The sequence below is a fragment of the Geospiza fortis genome, unplaced genomic scaffold (assembly GCF_000277835.1).
Source record: "Geospiza fortis unplaced genomic scaffold, GeoFor_1.0 scaffold53, whole genome shotgun sequence".
In the NCBI taxonomy this organism is placed as follows: Eukaryota; Metazoa; Chordata; class Aves; order Passeriformes; family Thraupidae; genus Geospiza; species Geospiza fortis.
Window position 1 is genome coordinate 5,619,593 of NW_005054305.1, and position 15,377 is coordinate 5,634,969.

The 15,377-nt window shown below is 38.9% G+C and overlaps 1 protein-coding gene across 1 annotated transcript; it reads left to right on the forward strand.

Annotated features, from left to right (window-relative positions):
• The first annotated feature begins 5,444 nt into the window (after positions 1-5,444).
• Positions 5,445-13,401, forward strand: TTR (transthyretin). Its single transcript, XM_005418293.2, has 4 exons — positions 5,445-5,619; positions 6,389-6,528; positions 11,092-11,227; positions 13,119-13,401. Exons 1-4 carry the CDS (start codon positions 5,551-5,553, stop codon positions 13,224-13,226), a joined length of 453 nt encoding a protein of 150 aa, XP_005418350.1. The 5' UTR covers positions 5,445-5,550; the 3' UTR covers positions 13,227-13,401.
• The last annotated feature ends 1,976 nt before the right edge of the window (positions 13,402-15,377 follow it).

Genomic DNA, 15,377 nt, shown 5'->3' on the forward strand with positions numbered 1-15,377 from the left:
GTTCAATTAATAGAAAGAAAGGCATAAATGTGTCCCTGTCACTGACACTTGGTAACTTCCCACTCAACAGCACGCCCGGGGGATTTTATTGCAGGGCAGATGGGGATCTTATTACAAGGTGGGACAGATGGACAGGAGGGAGATGTGGTCTGAGTGGGTCAGGGCACATGACAGAGTGCAAAGGCACCCACAGGCACACCAGCCATAGTTCGCATGGAAGCTGCATTCATGTGAGTCCACGTGGCAATCAACTTGTATCTACAATGATCTCCACTAAACAGAGACTTGAGTAATTCAAAAGACATTAACCAATGGCTAATTTGGCCCTGTGCAAATTTGCAGAAGCTTTTCAAGACCCTGCTCAGGTGGCCCTGCATGACAGAAAAACAGGCATTTCCTCACACCTATTTGTATTTAGGTACCAGAATGAAGTGCCCTAGACTCAGCATTTTACAATCTTAAACAGCAAGATGATGAACAAAGTACATAACTGCAATAGCTTAGCAAATATATATAACCTAAGAAAAGATTATAGTTTAACCCTACAGAACCTCTTTTGGTCATTATTGCTAGAGGAAGATTTTGATTGTCATATGTGGTCTAATTAATCATTTGATATCTGCAGTCCACTGAGAACAAACGGATAATTGATGGAAATTCACTTAAAAATAAAATACACTCCCAAAATGGCCTAACCAAGACCCCAGGAAAATAGTGACCTGTGTTGAGGTTTCCTTTTGCTATTGGAACATTTGCATCATGCTGTAGATTTATTGTGCATGTCTTCCTGTAAGAATGGCACAAAAGCTAAATTTAAAATATAAACCACATAATCATTTTACTAATAAATAGATATTTATTATTTATTATTATTTATTATTGACCTTTAAAAGCATTGATCTCATGGCAAGTTCCAGCATCTTTCAAACACAGGAAATATTAAGTCTGGCACAAGGATATCATATTCAGTTAGCTTTGTACGTAAACTGAATTAGGTTTGGTTTTTTTAAAATCACTTGTCTAGACTGATAGATTAGTATGTAGACATGAATACATATTAAAGTTGAATAACAGAAGTTTGCTTTTGAGAGATCACAAGACCTATAGGGGTAGCTAATGAAAAAGTAATGATCAGTGCCCACTGACCTTGGAGTTTAAATGCTTCAGAGCCTACTGAGATGAGCAGGTGCCAGGTGAATTAATACATTACAAATGCCCTAAAGCAAGAATCATCTATTTATATGTCTCTTTGTTTGGACTTTGAGCTATGTCCCAGGATGCTCTTTGGACACAACCTTGGAAATTATAAAAAACCCTGTGATTTTATACCTCAAGACCAACCCAACCCATCTGTCTTCAAAATTGTTTGCTAACAGTATCCACCTCCTCACTTTTGAAGTAACTGGATTTGATTTAAGATACAAAATAAGGATGTTTTCCTTCTTTTTCTGCATAAGATCAGTAGTGTTTCCTTCCTTCCAAATAACTGGGCAGTGTTAGTCCTGTGAAAATCTGATAATGACCATTAAAACTCAAAATACAGACATACTCCTCAGCAAAAATTAAAATGAAAAAGGCTGATAAACAGGCAAACACCACGCATACCTAGAATGCCACAGTTTTTAATACCATTCTTTACAGATTGAAATTCAAGCTCAAACATGAACCTCCCTGAGCACATTTATTAATTAGAAAAGCATTATCCCTGGCTTTGTAGAGAGGGGGGATGTTATATAATTAGCAAATAGTGAAAGCAACAGAAGATTTCTCACTGGCTTCAAGCAGTTACTGCATTGAGCACTCTCCTTAAGTGCCAGAGCTCTGCCACATCAACTGAGCTAGAAGACACCTGAAGTAAAACTCACAAAGTTCTTGACTCTTTTTTCACCTAGAAAATTTATGTGAACTCCTTTGAGAAGTAAATCTCAGGTCTTTTCCTGTAAGTCCCTATGGAATGTTACTCCAGAGAAGTGAAAAAAGGTGTCACATTCAGGTCTCTATATTATAGAAAGGATTTTTTCCGAGCCCAGGAATTCATTAATTATTCAAACGGGGAGTTTGGGAATTCTATCCAGATTACTGAATGGCTTACCATCTATCAGGCCCTTTCATTCCAATGTCACGGGAGAAGCTTACAGGTTTTTATGGTCAAAGTCAGGTATTCCAGCCTGTCTGAGCATTTTGCTATGTAGAAGCAGTTGGCTTTCTAAATGAAGTCAAATAGAAGGGAATGCTGCAGAGAATAAGGAGATTATCTGTGTAAAACAAGCCTAAGTGTGTGAGACTACATAGAAGAGAGAGAAAAATACCATAGCACAGTGGGAAAAATCCTTGACATAAACAAGAGTATTAGCCATAGGACATGTTTGCTCTTGACCTGAACACTCTAACGATTCCAAGCAGGGAACACACTTTCATTAGAAATAGGCATTAATCCTAATTCTTCAGAGATGAACTTCAATTGATTTGGAATTCAGATAAGCCTCAAAGCATTCACATATTTGAAGATTAACAAAATTTTTCCATCACTGGGGGTCTCACACTTTTTTGATTCCATAAAGCTGACGTTACTTGGTGCACCAGGGACTCTTGGCCATTCTCTTCTCCAACACCCTAAAAACCCTGTATGCTGGGTGAGCACCCCTTCTTCTGGGTTTCAGGAGTCCCCTAGACCCCAGATGCTTGCACTATATAGCCTCATACTATCTTTGTTTTAGCTATGTTACCCTGAAGCTTCTTCCACACCAGGATCCCTAAATATCTCTTTCTGTTGAATTTTCAGTAACTCAGTTTACTCTTTTTTCACAAAAGAGAATTCATGTTACTGCTCTGTGCTAAGGCTCTGTGTTGCACCATGTTTCCTGGGGCATGTACCCTGCTAGCAGTCTCTGGGAGCTGCCCTATTTCCAGCTCTTCATAGCAGCTCGCCTCCTCCTTCAGAAGGCCTAGAGTTTGCCAGCCCCACTTACATCTCAGAGCTCAGCCTCTTTTCATTTCAGCTTCTCTTATTTTGTATCTGGGATAAGCTATTCAGTACATAAGTTTCAGAAACCCGTTGCACAGAAAATGTTTAAGAACGTTTAACAGCAGACAGACAACAGTCAATCAGCACCTGCTGGATGCTCAGCAGTTATCCACCCTCTTTCTCCTTTCCCCTCCCACAATCATATTTTGGCTTTCTACCAAGGGAGAGCCATCCTTCTCCACCGGCTGTTCCAAATCCCTGATCCTTCACATCCATGTTATGGAAAATATTACCACATTGTGGTACTAAGTTGAGTCTGACAGTGGAAGTGGGAAGATGAACCTAGCTTTGCTTTCACTAGGCTGTAGTAATTTTAAATTAGGTCTGCATGGATTTTAATAGAATTCTGTATAAATTCTGGATGCTTCATGATCAGAGATGAGATGTAGTAGAGACTCTTTTTCTGCCTTCTCACCGAGTCCACCTGTATCTTAGAACTTATAGAAATGATCTAGTTGTGTGCAAAATGTGTGAATGGAGATTCACAAAAACACAAAGTCTAATTTTGCACTCAAACTGGAGTCCCTGCTAGTAGTCAAAGAATCCCTGTCTGGGATGTTATGTATGGGATGTTATGTATGGGATGTTGAGAGCTGAAAAAGACAGTAAATGGAGGACAATGAATAAAAATCATATTGGGGTTAGAATTTTTCATGCTTATTCACTCTAAGAAGCAGCTACCAAAAGGTCAATCAATGTTATAAAAGAGGGAAACAAGACAATATGGACAGCTGAAATGTACTATCCCTGTAGACCTGATTTTTCAGAAACTGCTACTTTGTAGGAAAACCTGGAAGAAAATTGGGTTTTTTAAAGTAATTTTCCCATAGGAGAGCAATTTCTCATGCAGCCAAGTGCCAATATAATTAGCTCCTCAGCATTATCTCCTTGCAGAACCACTGACAGCAAAACACAGGACAGCCTACTTGCCCTAGAATACAGACATACAAAGCTTCATTGCTTCAGAGAAATATTCACAAATAATGAGAACAAAATTATGAGGTGATATGTTGTTGCACAGATCTAGGAGCAGCATTTAACTTTCCAAGATTTGAATATAAGCCCCAAGCATTAGATTGCAGCATGGTTTGTTACTGCTGAGCACCTTGCACTGACTTTTACATGCAGGCAAAATGTGTGTAGAATGTTACCTACGTATCAGCCTGCTTTGCTGTAAGGACAAAGGGCACTTTGATCCCAGTGCAGGAGATTACTGTATTATAGATTTTTTTCTCAAAAATCAACTTTGCCTAGGGAGAAAAACTGCCTAAAGCAGCCCGAAGGCATGAAAGTCTCTGGAGAATACCAGCCGTGATTTCTCTCTAAGACTTCCATCACAATCCTAGTCAAGAAAACTGCTTTTTGTTAGAATACTGTGAAATCAGTAAAAAATGAGTGCCAGCTCCTGAAAAGTGTAGATTCAGGGTTGTTTAGGATATGGAGAAAAGGAACTGCTAAACAGGGCAGTTTCTTTGTCTCTCAACTAGCACAAGGTACAGTATGGACAGTTTATGTGATGCACCTGAACAAAATTAGCTATACCATGCCAACTCCCCCAGATGACTTGTCCCAGCTTAGGGTGGGGCTGAGTGCACCCCTGAAAAACCTCTGAAATGCACATTTGTACACATACAAATGTAGAAATGTACAAACATACGTGTAACAATAACATTCCCAGCAAAATAAAGGTTTGGCAACTGGAACCTTAGCCAGATGTTAGCAAAAGCTACCAGTCTTTGCTGGCTGCCTTGGCTCCTTTTGGGGTACATGGTGCTGGAGAGGACTCATTTCATTTTCCTGAGACCTTTAGCTTCCCAGGGGGACAGCTCTCTACAAGTCTTTCCTCAGTGACTAAGAGACCTCAATGTCTACCTGAAGGTTGGGCAAGATGAATAATTAGAAGCTTGTTGTGGGTGACAGATTGTGTCAGATACCATTTAAGTTGTGTCTCAAAACAGAGACATTGCTCCTTTCCAACAAGCAGGGAGACTGATTGGAAATCCAGCACTGCTTGAGCCAGGCAATGAACAAACTCCATCACCCATGTACTGAGTCTGCATCCCTATGTGGGATCTGATCCTCAGAAAGAACTGGGTATACTGAGAAGAAACATGGGGCAGGTGCAGAGAAAGCATTGAGGCATTATCATGCCCAACCTGAAGGTAAGATAAAGAAATTCTCCTAGAACTAGTTGGATTTCTGGGCAAACAAAGGTCATTTGTGTTATTTTGTGGAGGGCTTTCTATGAGTGTAATCTCCCCAGGCAAGGGTCATGTTTGTGTCCGTTACTTATTTTCTTTTCTCTAGTGATCCTGCAGTCCTTCCATTGACTTCAATGGCAGTGCCATGAAGCAATGGACTGACTCTAGGATTGGGCTATTTACTAAGCAAATAATCGGAATCAGCAGTTTTGGAGTCATATGGGCACCCAATAAGCAGCCTGTTTTGTTGTTGGATTGGCTATAAAATCCCAAATCCCCTCAGCTCCTGGCTGCTGGCACCAAGGCTCACTAACAGCAAGCAGAATGGCCTTTCAGTCTGTGCTCTTTGTTTTCTTAGCTGGACTGGTATTTTTCTCTGAAGCTGCACCACTGGTGAGTTTCTTTGTTTTCAAACTCAATCATTACAAGAATGATAATCTAGATTTTCTAGATGACTAGCATCCTCCTCATCCATGAAATTCTGTAACCATTGGGCTTTGTCAGAATGCTATTTCTGGGGTCTTTTTATAGTATTCTTCAGAATACTTAAAACTTTTTTCTTTTCTTGTAATTTACCCATCTCTTTTAAGGTATTATGGAAGGGTCAGGGATCTAGGTGGTGTGACCTTTTATTTTGCTTTGTTTCTATCTGTTCATGACTCACATCCCGTATCCTCAATAAAGAGGCAGCTTAACCAAACAAGTGCTTCTCTAAAGCACTAAAAACTATTTTTGAGGTATGACTAAGGATTCCTTATAATGTAATGAAGTCTAGGAGAGGGATATTCTTTCAGCCTTAGGATGTCATATGTATTTCTTTGTTGGTTTCCCTAGATAACATACTTTGCACTTAAAAGAATTTGCTGTTTTCATATTTGTGATCATATTATAAAGGTATGACATTATACCATTTTCATAGAGCCATTTAGAGCAACTCTAAATATTGATCAAGCAATCCGTGTGTGTGTAATAAAGTATCAGTATAAAGCTCTAAGATATCCTGCTTAAGAAATAGATGTTTGGAAATTCACTTTGAATAGCATTGGCAGAGAACTTGCTTTTAAGTGAATGGTAATTCTGCAATTAGAATCTATCTTTTCTTTGGGAGAAGGTTTTTGCAGGCTTGGTGAACAGTTCCTATAGAACTTCTCCTTTCCCTAAGGTCTCCCATGGCTCTGTTGACTCCAAATGCCCTCTTATGGTGAAAGTGCTGGATGCAGTCAGAGGAAGCCCTGCATCTGATGTAAATGTTAAAGTTTTTAAACAGGCTGAAGATGGAAGCTGGCAGGACTTTGCTGTTGGGTAAGTTGTGTGGTCTTCTGGAGTCATTTTCAAGTTGTCTTGGGCAAGCAATTGAGGAGTTAAAGGAATGGAGCTCGGATCAAAACAGAAATATGTTTTCTGACACACTATCAGTGTTCTGACACACTATGCCACACTATCAGTGTTCACAGCACATGAATTCTGATCTCAAATCCGTTAGATTTAAGTGGAGCTTATCCGTGACTGAAATGTTAATTGCAAAAATATGTTCAGATGCTCATCTTATCTTTGTAAGGGACTAGTTTTGATACTTTATTTTTCTCCTAGCTTCAGTATTATCTTTCCTTTCTATAGAAAGAAAAAGAAAAAAGCCTATTTACCAGCATTTTGTAGGTAATCCAGACTAACCTATCTTCATATGCAATGGATATAGAGCTTTATTTGCAGCACTCACATACAAAATCCTCTCTGTAAGCTTTGTCTGCACACATGTAAATAATAATTGCATTATTCATCTTCTGCTGTGTATCAAATGTGCTGGTGGGAAGAAACTCCTTGACCAGAAAGTTTAAGAGTACTATTGTAACACAACACAGAAGCAAAATTTCAGCAGTTTGAGGCCATTTCTCTAGCTCTGAATGTGTTTTTCTAGAATGACAGACTAATACCGACAGATACCTAGCATCCTTACAAATACCTTGGGACATCACAGAGGGTCAGACAATAATACCTTCAGTCTGTGACAGTGGTATGAGTAACTGAAGAACAGTTTACTAAAATTCAAGTAGCTGAGGTATTTAGACATTTAACTTTCACTGCAAAAATTTGTTGAATCAGATTTTTAAATAACTCAAGAGAAGTCTCCAGTAGCAGCAGCAGAATAGTCAAGCACAGAATGATAAGCACAAGAATGGACAGGAGTTAACTGTACATTTAACTGTCTTTTATTAGGATTTTTTATAGCTTGATTTAGACATAAACAGCAGGGAAAAACAACAAACCCCAGAGAAGAAGACTATAAGGAGAAATAACTTTTTCTCCATCTGAATGATTTCTTTTTATATAATGAAAACCAAAAAATGCTTTTCCCCATTGAAAAGTAGCAAAAAAATTTACAAGACCGAAAAAAAACAAATTCCACTCCCAAGTGCTGAGTGTTAACCTAGGAATAAATTACTCCTAAAATGGATTTATATACTTTAATGAACAGCAAAGCTCCTTGAGAAGTGTCACATTTTTTTTCAAGGAAAGCAGAGACAAGGATAACATCTTATCCCTACGAGCATTCCTTTCATTATTAGAAAACCAAATTATTTAAAATGTTTCATCAAGTACTGTTTAACAGCTAATACAAAATACAGTTTACAGAAGAACAAGAGAAATGTAATGGCATTATTAAATGTCCTCACCTCTGGGGCATAATAGTGTTTTCTTGTTCAGTTTGCAACCCTGCTCCCAACAAGCCCATGGAGACAAATCCTGTAGTTCTTAGGCAACTTCTGCTGACACTTTAGGTTAGTACACTCAAGAAAATTTAATCACATCTTCTTAAACATAAATTGAGAAGATTAACCCTAGGCAAGTGAGAATCATTTTGCTGGGTGATGGCAGTGAAGGAACATTAAATCACAGCTTTTATTGCAGGTAAAGATTTTGACATTTTTCCTGACTTGCATCACAACCAAGGCTACTTTCAGTGATACCATTGACTTTAGGTGATGACGGTTGTTCGAACCAAGTTTTCATGTGCAATTACAGTTTTATTCTTTTGGGGAAGCCAGAATTTCCCTGTGTTAAAACTCCTGAAAATGTGAATGAATCCAGGAACACAACCTGTAAATACTCCTGTCAGGTGAATAACATTTTGAAGTTACAGTACCTAGCAGATACATATGGGAAAGTTACATTTTGTACAAATGTCTGTTGTAGTTATGTTTCTACCATTTTGTTTCCTTATGTTTCCTTTACAAGCACACTTCATGGAATTAAGCAAATGTATTTAGGAACTGTTGAATTTGAGTAATGGTGTTTAAGGGGCAGTGGGGAAGTTAGAATAGTAGGAGCTGACTTTATTAAGAGGCTTATTTCAAAATTACTCTAGCTAAAGTATGCAAGAAGAGATAACTTGAGCTAAGACATACTGGGGAAGGGTTTAGGGCGCAGAACACATGATTTGGATTCTATACGAGCTCCTCCCATGACTAGCTTTGATCTTCTCACTCCTCACAAGTTTTTTGAAATCTAGGTCTTATCATGTGGTTCAGGAGTTGCAGTCAGTGAACACAGTTTTCCATGTGACCTGGGTTACAAGTCATGAAAGAAAAGACTTCTGTGTATTTTGAAGTGGTTCCCCAACCCTCCTTGTTTTCATTTTTTTAAGCTCCAGAATAAGAGCCAATGTTCCTGAGATATTTCCTCATCAGTCTGCACCTGAGAGCACAGTTATCTCAGTGCAGTATGTCCTAAGAGTTCATATTCATCATTGTACAGGCAGTGTAGATTTAACCTGGCCACAATATACAACTGAGGTCCAGACAGTCAAAAAGAGGATGAGGACTGCAGTATGGGATGGCACTGTAGTAACTTTGCTGGCAAAGCACAGCTTTTTAATTTAGCTATCCATCTTACAGCAGAGGCTGGCAGTCCACATCCTGTTAAGAATAAGGAACCATATTATATTTAGTCCCCCACTCAGACAGAAATACAAGTGCTGTTCAGAAGCAATCACAGCATTTTGCTACCAGGGCTGAATGCTGAACATCCTCTGTCTTGTGCTCATCCCCTCCAGGCTCTGAATCACACACTGTCCTGTTGGCTGTCAGTGCAGCAGTAATGCTGAAGGGTTTCCTTGTGAGACCAGTCGCATTGAGTGGCTACCACTTAACAATTAAAATAAAGAAAGTGCCATTAACTTCTGGTAGCAGACATGCATTTTCAAGTGAGCTCTTGTTTCCAGTTTCCCAGCTGTTCTGGATGGTTAACATGTGACACTCTGGAGCACTACCCCTTAGGGAAAGCACCATTCCAGCTCCGTCCAGACTTTTCTCAAACTAAAACTAATTTGTTTTTCTGAACAAAGATTTTGAGGCAGACACCATTTTTCCTTTTAATTGCTTATCTAGACTATCAAGATTATAGGCAGAAGTACATGAATTGCTAACTTCTGCAGGATCTCAGTAATTCTGTTTCACAGCTTCAAGCGCAGTCACAAATGAATTCTTTCTTCTTTTATTAAAGCAATATAGATCAAACCAGGAATTACTAATTAAACTAAAAGAAAACAGATGCATACACTTTACAAACTGACTGTGATACTTGTTTCAAATAGCACTTTGATTCTCTGCAGATTTGGTCTGCCCTGGATTCACTTGATTACACTTCTATTGAACCAGTGAGATTTTGTCAGTCTTGACAAATAAGAAAAATTAAAATTAGTATGGGATTTTAAATCCTGCTACCTCTTAATTTAAGCAAAAGCTCTGTCATTCAGTCTTTTTTTATTTACCACCATTAACCAAAGATTACAAATAAGGTGAAGGAGGAGAAAGAGACTGGGGAAGAAAAGCCCAATAACACTGATCCTGTCCCAGATAAGCAGCATGTCACTGCTTTCTCCACTTCCTCTCATCCTCCTCAAGTTTGTTTTCTGCCTAGACAGTTACTCTGTGCCATAAGACAGGAAAGTTCCACTGGTTCTTCCAGTCAAGGCTTTCTTCATTTTTCTTTCAACTAAATCGTGTGGTGATGAAGTGCTATAAATATCAAATAAATATTTTCAGCCGAAAAAGACCCAAACAAAAACAAACAAACACAAAAGGTTAAAAAATCAGAAACTAAGTAAAAGGAGAGAAAAGAGATAAATGGTGTTTAGGAGCTAAGTATGTAAATATTTAAACAGTTGTCATACAAAGCTTGAAAAGCCTCCTTTTCAAACAAATAGGGTGCAGTGCCAGCTATACTTCCTTCCTGCTACTGGAGTTTCTCCATCCACAGTTTTTTGTTCTGAGCTGAGCACATAAGCTTTGAGCTGGGAGTTCCTATTGCTCATTTATATGGTACCCATTGGAAGAGGCCCCCGCTCTTTGACCAAGGCATTGTAATTCAAATTATTAAAATCTTATGATGCTAAATTGCATTTTCAAGACATTGCCACTAAGGGTCGCATAAAATCACATCATTGTATAGGAATAAACTCCAGAGCGTCCGTGCTAATAACTGGAAAACAAAATAATTGTCCAATAAAATTTCTCTTCTCTGCTTAGTTTTATTTTGAGATTTGGCATCTTGCCTCTCATCATGACATTCCTTCTCCTAAGACAGTAACCTTTGGTTCTAGAGGACATTGGGTACAAGTTAGACATGATACTAAAAAAGGGACCAGCCAGCTTTGATTTGTGATGTATATGGGTGAGTTGGTAGCAAGGACAGACTGTGCAATGTATGGAAACATGCACTACGTAGAGGGAAGGAATTATTTCAGATGATTAGGCTGCTCAATGTAGAATTTGGCACCTCTTGCTGTTTAATATTCCACACTGCCTGTTTCTGTTTAGCATCTAAATGATAGTATAACATATTTATATAGATCTTTAATCATTACAGGAAAACCACAGAGTACGGGGAGATTCATGATCTCACGACAGAAGAACAGTTTGTAGAGGGAAAGTACATGGTGAAGTTTGAAACCAGCTCCTACTGGAAGGCGCTCGGGCTTTCTGCATTCCATGAGTACGCTGATGTGAGTAGTGGCAAATATCCTTGATAACCAGTACACACTGATAACCAGTACACACTGCCTGTGTAGAGTGGCATCAGCTGGAAAGAGAAAACACAGCCCTCTAATACTGAAGCAGCAGCAACACTCAGTGAAGTGGTTCACTGCCACACAGCACTGGGCAAATAAAGGCAGTAAATATCCAGCTAAGCCACAGGAAGGAGCCAACCTCCCTGCAAATGCTCACACAGCTCTTCCAAAGTGTAGCTGGCCCATTCACCCACTCGTACCAGTGGGGAATCTTGCTTGAAAAGAGCTGCATTATTCAATACTAGACAGTGTTTACAAAAACAAACAAGGGAAAAAGAAAAAAAGGAACGAAAAGAAAAAGAGACTGCTTTTACTGATGCTGAAGGAATGGAGAAATTTGGAAACCCTAATTTTACAGGAAATAAGCTATGCTTAAATCAGAGGTATTTGCCCCACATCAGTCACATGAAAATCCCTGAATTCTAATATGACATGTAATTACAGAAAAAACCTATTCTTTCTGATGTGCCTTTTTTTAAATGATGTTCAGTACCAAAATACACAATAAAGAAAAAAAAAGAAGGTATAAAAAAAGTAAATAAATAACCATAGCGGGAAAGGAAAATTGACTATTTTGTTGATACTCAAATTTCACAAGCAGGCCAACAATGTGATAATGTCCTATCTCTCCCTTTGTTTTCAGTGCTACACTGATTTATTGTGTACTCTATTCTACTACATTTACTTAGCACATCCAAAATCTGTTTAAATTCTTCAGGCTTAATCTGTCATTAAAGTTAAGTTTTCCCAATTTAATTAGTCTGGAACAGCTACTGGTGGTGTAGAACATTTCAAACCACAAGTTCATGGAGCTGTAGTGGAAGACTAAAACAAATTACTGAGTCCCAGGTCCACAAAGTCTGATGTGCCATTTGGGTGATTTAGGTCAAAAAAAGAAACCTCAAAAGCATTCCCTAACCATTTGGATGTCTGGAAGTTGTAAGAGATACGCCTCAGAAGGTGCTTAAAAGTGCCTGACTGATACTGTTCTAGCTAGGCTGAGGAAGCTTTTCCTTGACATAATAGCCTACAGGCCAACAAGCTACCTGGGAAGTGGGAAGAGTTCAGGGAATGACTGTGTACAGGGTAACTGAAGCCTACAGTCCTGATGTCCCAGCAGCTTAGAATTTGGTCATAGGAGAGAACTCTCTAGTCCGCTTATAGAAAGTGTCTCATGATTTAGAAAATAGATCAAATAGTAGGCTAAAGAAAGCTGGAATTTAACACAGGTGACAATACTTTCCTGGGAATTGTGTGTCCCAAGTCCCATTGGACTAATTTGAAGGGCAGCAGATTTGAATTGTCTTAGGGCAAGGGTCTCTCCTTGTTCTGGCACATCTAGCCACTCGGTTCTTAATGCAAAAACTGACCCATCACCAAAGGTCTTGAGAACAGGAGCGGGCACTGAAGTACAGAAAATGGCTTTGGGCTCCAGCTTCCTGCCTTGTTTGGCCACGTCACACAGGGGTTGTATTTAAATTCCCTGGGTGGAATTTCACCCCTGTCTTTCTTACTGGTCATTTGAGATACCTCCCCCTTACCCTCCTGTGCCACATCACAAAGCAGTTTGCCTGGCTCAGGTGTGGGTGTTTCCATCCAGCTTCGCCGCAGCTGAGGCTCTCTGTAGACCTTAGCCCAAATCCCACAAATATCTCAGTCACTGGCAATCACAAAGTAACGGGAAGCATTACCCTTCAGAAGGGTAAAAGCATTGAACAGAACCAGCAAAGTGCTCTGCAGATGAAGTGGGGTGTGCTGCTTACTTGTTAAAAAGGTGCTTTGGCTGTATGTTGCTCATCATGACCACGAGTTTTCCCTTTTCCAGGTGGTGTTCACTGCTAACGACTCCGGCCACCGCCACTACACCATCGCTGCTCTCCTCAGCCCTTTCTCCTACTCAACCACTGCTGTTGTTACTGACCCCCAGGAGTAAACATGTACTGTCTTTTCACGCTTTCCTCCACTAGAACTATCATAGGCTTTTAGGAGGAAGGTTTTTCCTATTGCTAATGCGTAACTTTTTGCTACATTAGTTGTTTGGGTTTTTTTTCATTTTGTGACCTGGCAAACTTCAGACAAGTCAATAAAATATTACTTCTTTAAAACAATTTTGTCTCAATTAGTGGAATTTTATTGTTTTAAAGTATTATGATTTGCATTAAAGCGCAAAGGACATCTGAAAAACACACATGGGATGACATTTGATTTAGTTTTGTTATCTTCTTCCACTGCCTTAAAGAAGTCTCACCAAATACATTGGCTCAAAACAGGAAATCTATATGGTTGTTGCCTTAAAAAATTACCAAATAAATGTACTCAAAATAAGAAAGTCATCTGTGCTACTCCAAGTTTACACACAGAAAATATGGTCCCACTATCAACCAGGTCAAAGGGTGAATAGGTGAAATTCTGAATACCTAGCAGCAGAACAAACAATACAGAAACCATTGAAATAAGTATGACCAGAGAGCCGAAAGAGTTAAAATCTGTGTACCTGTACTTAAAACTTCAGGTAAGCCTCAACACATTGATGTCTCAAGAGGAAAGCTGGCTGCTCAATCAACCTAGGAAGTACTGAAGTAATTTCAAGTAGCATTTTTTTTACATCTTTGATATTAAAGCAATTATTTTACATAACACATCTGGCTACCCTATATAGGTGCATTCCAGTTAAATCCCTAATAAGTCAAATCTGTAGCCATCATCTTAATAATCTCTTCATATTTTTAGAAATAGGAAAAGGTAAGCTATAGTGTGACTGTGATTCAAATAAAGTTGCTGATAAACTGACTAAAGACTTTGAGGGCCTTAGCAGCGATTTCTGTATTGTATATAAAATATCCTGAAGTAGAGGAATTGGTTCTAACTGGATTACATAAACTACTGAGAAAGAAACTGAAATCATGACAGCCAGAAACCTGCAGCACTCATTTGCCACTGACCTTGGAGTTTATACCCAGAGCCTGATGGGATGACGGCATGGCAAGTGAATTCACAAGTTACAAAAGCTTGCCTTTAACATTTCACTGGTTACCTTTTCATGGATTTCTAGATGCTAGCATAGTTACACAACTCTTGTAAGCAATGCAAGCAGTTTCAAAACAGCACCCATCATAAAGTATGGAGATTTCATGGGATCCTGATATTTCTGGAGCTTGAAAACTGGTAGGTTTCATTTGAAGTGTCATGCTAAGCCCTCAAAATAGGACTTAAATTTGCTCATATAGATATACTCAGAGAAGAAAAAAAAAATGGAAAAAAACTACTCTGCTTGTAGTCATCCATCTGATGAGAGGAGAAACCTAGTAAAAGAGCGCATGTACATATGTCTGAGCAAAGATCAGAAAGATAAAGTTGAATTTCAAGAAGCCACATTTCCCTCAATCGAACCAGATGATTCTGGTCAGAGTTCACTTGCAGTTATATGGGGAAAGTCCTGAGCTTGTACTGAATCTAAGGGACAAGAGACACAACTTAAAATACTGTTAAAATGTGCTTCAGAAATTGGTGTGTAGGTATCTTGATGCCATGCTGAAAACCAAAAGTAATATCTTTTTCTTCCTAGGGAATGTGTAAGATAACAAAGTAGCCCACAAGTTATCCACATACATTTTATTAGAGGTGGGGAGGAGAGCGACCCAGAGAGAAATCTCTTAATATATGAGTATGGCTGACTCAGTTAAACCAAGCCATAACCATGGAGAATTTCTCACTGAAATTGCTGAGTTGACATAAAATTTGTATTTCTCTCAGGTATATACAGCAATTACTGCTCAATAAAAAGGGAAAAATAGAAAATAGACATTTCTTCGAAGAAAACTGACACAGCAGTTGAACTAGGCAACGTTCACAAGATTTCCACAGACAAGGTTCTAGAATAGAAAAGACTTATGTTCACAGACAAGGTTCATGTTTGTATGGGTTACTTATTTTCTCATTGTTTACTAAGTAAATAGTATGAATCTACGTGTTGAAAGTGATACGGATTTTCTGATAAGTAGCTTCATTTCAGAGGCCTTGATATAAAAATCACAGCTCCCACCATTTTCTGCTTGCTGACACAGACTTCCTAGTGGTAGGCAAA

Coding starts and splice junctions, on each gene's coding strand:
- TTR (XM_005418293.2), top strand. CDS start 5,551: ATGGCCTTTCAGTCTGTGCTCTTTGTTTTCTTAGCTGGACTGGTATTT. Junction 5,620..6,388: donor TCTCTGAAGCTGCACCACTG/GTGAGTTTCTTT, acceptor CCTTTCCCTAAG/GTCTCCCATGGCTCTGTTGA. Junction 6,529..11,091: donor TGGCAGGACTTTGCTGTTGG/GTAAGTTGTGTG, acceptor TAATCATTACAG/GAAAACCACAGAGTACGGGG.